The following is a 4,547-nucleotide window of genomic DNA, read 5'->3' as shown; positions in this document are numbered from 1 at the left end:
ATGTGGTGAAATCATCGGGAGTTTCCAAATAAATGGAAATTGTAACCTAGTCAAGCGTAATGTGTTAGTGCCCAGACGCGTGGCGTGTTGTATGCTGTCATCTGGAAGTTGCCACGCAATTTTGTTTCGCTTGCTTGACTTTCTTTCCGCGTTGAAGCTCTCTTCCCCAATACATCATTGAATAATACTTACATACGAACATTTTATTTGGCCAGAGAGATAACTAATTGAACTGAACTTGAGATCACACGATATTATCCCTCAGATTGCCAGGGTATTGGAAGAGAATATTATAGCAGTTTCGTTTCCCTCAGATTGCCAGGGTATTGGTTCTTTGCCACGCCAAACGAAAATATTGAGGTTCAGACCGCCTGCATCTTTATTTTCTTTTGCTTCTCATTCCCATCTGATGACAAATCTTAAATTGAGACCAGAATCTGAAGAAGCATCCTCCTCGGCTTCCACTTCTTATGGTAGCAAAAACAACAGTTATGTCTACGATGTCTTCATAAGTCACCGTGGACCCGACGTAAAGACAACCTTTGCCACCGATCTCTACAATTCCCTTCGCAAACATGAATTGCGAGTCTTTTTGGACCAGCGGGAAATGCAATTGGGAGAGAACATAACTCCGCAAATTGAGAGTGCAATTCGAACAGCCTCCATCAACATAGCTATTTTCTCACCCAACTATGCAGAATCAAAATGGTGTTTAAATGAGCTTCTACTCATGCTGAAGTCGGCGTCAATCATTCTTCCTGTTTTCTACGGTGTCAATCCTTCAGAACTTCGGCGGACTGCAAGGACCGAAAATGGAGTATATGCTCGTGCCCTGCGCAAGCTTGAAGAGAGGAAAAGATTCGATTTCGACATTATTGCCGAATGGAGGAAGGCTCTTTCTGCTGCTGCAGAAATAAGCGGTTTCGACCTCGAGACTTTTAATGGGTGAGACTCAAACTCTTATCCTTAATCTTAGGGTTTAATTTCATGGATTGATAAATGTATGCCATTTTATGTAGCCATTTCTGAGTAATAATTGTGTTTTAAATATTATTCAATATTCAGTGATGAGCAGCAGCTCGTCGAACATGTAGTCGAAGGAGTGGTGGGAAAGGTTCAAAGAATTCTGCACGTATCCAAATATCCAACTGGACTGGATCAAAAAATAAAAGAATTTGAGGCAACTGTTTCATTGCAACAGGAAAGCTCCGAGATTAGAGTCATAGGAATAGTGGGAATTGGTGGGGTTGGCAAAACCACCCTTGCAAAGGAAATCTTTAACCGTGAGAGATCAAATTACAACCGATCTTGCTTTTTATTTGAGGTTAGAGAAAAATCATTAGAATCATTACAGAGTATGCTTCTGAAGGACTTGGCTCAATTGAATGACCAAGTATCTAGCACTGATGAAGGTACAGAGAAGATCAAGAGGTATCTCAAATCTTGTCACTGTGTCATAATTATTGATGATGTGGATCATATTAGGCAGCTCAATGCATTACTTTCACCAGTTAAAGATGTCCTTCAATCCGGTAGCTTGATTTTCGTTACATCTCGCGATAGAAACGTCCTTTCAAGTTCGGGAATTCCAGAGTCTTGTATTTACATGCTAACAGGTCTGAATACAAGCCACTCAAAAGACCTCTTCTGTTTGCATGCATTCGGCCACTCTCATCCTGTCGCGGGATTTGAAGAAATTGTTGGACAGTTTTTGAATGTATGTGATGGATTACCTTTATCTCTCATAGTGCTTGGGGCGCATCTGCATGGAAAAATTGATTTGAAGTATTGGGAAGCACAATTTCGCAAAATCTGTAAAGTACTACCCACGGACATTCATAGCAGGCTCAGAATTAGCTATGACAGTCTGGATGAGGAAGAGAAGCAGATCTTCTTAGATGTTGCATGTTTCTTTATAGGAGAAGACAGAGATACAGCCATAAGAATCTGGGAGGGATCTGGCTGGGAAGGATGGCTCGGTCTTCGGAATCTAGAGAACAGATGTTTAGTGGAGGTAGACAGCGAAAATCGCATCAGAATGCACCATCAACTACGAGACCTCGGCAGAGATCTGGCGAAGAAAGAACCTGGATGTCCTCTTCGGCTTTGGCGTCCAACTGAAGATCTTGACAAGCAGTTACCTGTGAGTATTTCGGAATGTTTAGACTGATTACTTTCAAAATACTGAATTGGGATCTCAGAATTGTGCCTATCAAATTTTGAATTGTCAAACTTTGCAAAAGATGTCGATATTATTCTAATAGTTTCCAGGGGAGTACAATACAGGTGCGCGGAATCAAAAACCTGAAGGAGTGCAGTCGTTCGGTAGCTGATATGAGCACCTTGCAGCTACTTAGCGTTGAAGGTTCTTGTGTGGAAAGTATATTCAACTTTGCCCAGTCACCACAACTGGTATGGCTCTGCTGGTACAACTGTCCATACCCTTCTTTACCGCCTTGGATTCCAACGAGGAATTTAAGAGTTTTAAAAATAAAGGGGGACGAATTGGAAACACTGTGGCACGATGAATCTCAGGTAGTCATGTAATTTATTGAGAAAATGTTGTTTCTGTTTTACTTCGTAGCAAAATTGCTTTGCTTCGATTTGAATTTTATGTTCTTGATATGAAACTATGCACAAAAGCTTAGATTAAGTGGTCCTATCCGCTTTGAATATGTGAACACTGCAGGCACCTATGCAGTTACGGGAGTTGGACATCGCTGCTACTCAGCTGCTAAAGATTCCAAAGTCCATAGGGCAGCTCAGGCACCTTGAAAAGATCGTCCTGAAACCTGGAAGCTTTTCGGAAATTCGACTGGCATCTTTACCCGAAGAATTCTGCGATCTGGAATCATTGAAACACTTGGAATTGAGGCACTGTTCAAGACTGAGGTTTTTGCCAGATTCCTTTTCAAAGTTAACCAACCTCGAACATATTGACTTGTCCAAGTCCTTTCATTTGCAGAAGCTTCCATATTCCTTTGGGAATTTAAGGAATCTTCAACGTGTTTTCTTGAACGAATGTTACGAATTGGAGGGGCTTCCAGATTCTTTTGGGGACTTAACCAAACTCCAACATATCGAGTTGTTCGACTGCTTCAATTTGAAGATGCTTCCAGAATTTTTTGGGAATCTCACGAACCTTCAACATATTGACCTGTCCAATTGTTCCAATTTGCAGATACTTCCAAAATCTTTTGGGAACCTAACCAACCTCCAGCATATCGACTTGTCCGACTGCTCCAGTTTGCAGGTTCTTCCAGATTCCTTTGGAAACATAATGAACCTCAAACATATCGACCTGTCCAACTGCTCCAATTTGGAGATGCTTCCAGGTTCCTTTGAGAATCTAACAAACCTTCAACGTATAGACTTGTCGAACTGCTCCAATTTGCAAAAGCTTTCAGATTCCTTTAGTAACTTGATCGGCCTACATCATATTAACTTCTCACGCTGCTCCGCTTTGCAGATGCTTCCTAATTCCTTTGGAAACTTAAAGAACCTCCGACATATTGACTTGTCCCGCTGCTCTAATTTGCAGATGCTTCCCGATTCGTTGGGCAACTTAAGGAAACTCCAACATTTGGACTTGTCCGACTGTTATAATTTGCAGGTACTTCCAGAATCCTTTGGAAACCTAAGGAAACTCCAACATATCGACTTATCAGACTGCTCAAATTTGCAGATGCTTCCAGATTCGTTTGGAAACCTAAGGAATCTCCAGCATATCGACTTGTCGGACTGCTCAAATTTGCAGATGCTTCCAGATTCGTTCGGGAACTTAACGAACCTCAAACATCTTGACTTGTCGGACTGCTCAAATTTGCTTATGCTTCCAGATTCCATTAGAAACTTAACAAACCTCAAACATGTTGACTTGTCCGGATGCTCCAACTTGCATAGGCCAGCAGAGTCCTTTGAGAACTTAAGGGACCTCTAAGTGTTTCACCGGCGACAATCAACTAAAAATGATTTTTTTACTTGTATTAAAATCCAGGAAATTGGAGGGCTACAAAGAAGCAGAGGAGCTGCCAAGAGTTGGAAAAATGGCATTTCTGAAGGATTTCTGCATATAACCTTAGAAGATCTGTCCTTTGTTGTACGTTGGAGGTCGAGTTGGAGAGGCTTGATGCGTCTGGATGTCCCAAACTGCTGTAGAGTAACAATAATTGTTAAAGACGTGACATTTCAAAGGTGTGTAACAAGTAGAATAAAAATGTGTGATATGATCTTTTTGACACTTCCACTTAATGTTATGTCTCATTTGTTAACTATCTGAAATCTCGCTGCAACCCCAAAAGCTCCATGCAATAATAATTTTTAACTAAATGATTTTATGGTGCTCATTTTCACTGTCAAAATGGCCTGCGTGTGAAGTAAGCTCAATGAAAACGTAACCCGTGAGCTTTTTTAGGGAACTGAAGGTGGACATTTGGGAAGAGGGCAATCATATCTAGTGCCATTTCTTTAGGGAGGGCATTTCGTAGTTGAAATAATGTGTGGGAGATCTTTTCCAATTATAAACTTTTCACAGGTTAAGTGTATTA

General features: G+C 41.1%; 1 protein-coding gene across 1 annotated transcript; it reads left to right on the top strand.

The window, feature by feature from the left end:
- Nucleotides 1–249: 249 nt before the first annotated feature.
- LOC149213691 (disease resistance protein Roq1-like) lies at nucleotides 250–4,246 on the top strand. Its single transcript, XM_089392095.1, has 4 exons — nucleotides 250–945; nucleotides 1,066–2,143; nucleotides 2,287–2,535; nucleotides 2,690–4,246. The coding sequence occupies exons 1-4, from the start codon at nucleotides 410–412 to the stop codon at nucleotides 3,938–3,940; spliced, it is 3,114 nt and encodes a 1,037-aa protein (XP_089248221.1). The 5' UTR covers nucleotides 250–409; the 3' UTR covers nucleotides 3,941–4,246.
- The last annotated feature ends 301 nt before the right edge of the window (nucleotides 4,247–4,547 follow it).

The sequence above is a fragment of the Pinus tabuliformis genome, chromosome 1_1, assembly GCF_031772625.1.
Source record: "Pinus tabuliformis cultivar Carrire ecotype Pingquan chromosome 1_1, CPIR1, whole genome shotgun sequence".
NCBI lineage: Eukaryota > Viridiplantae > Streptophyta > Pinopsida > Pinales > Pinaceae > Pinus > Pinus tabuliformis.
This window is presented reverse-complemented; position numbering and strand designations above follow the sequence as displayed.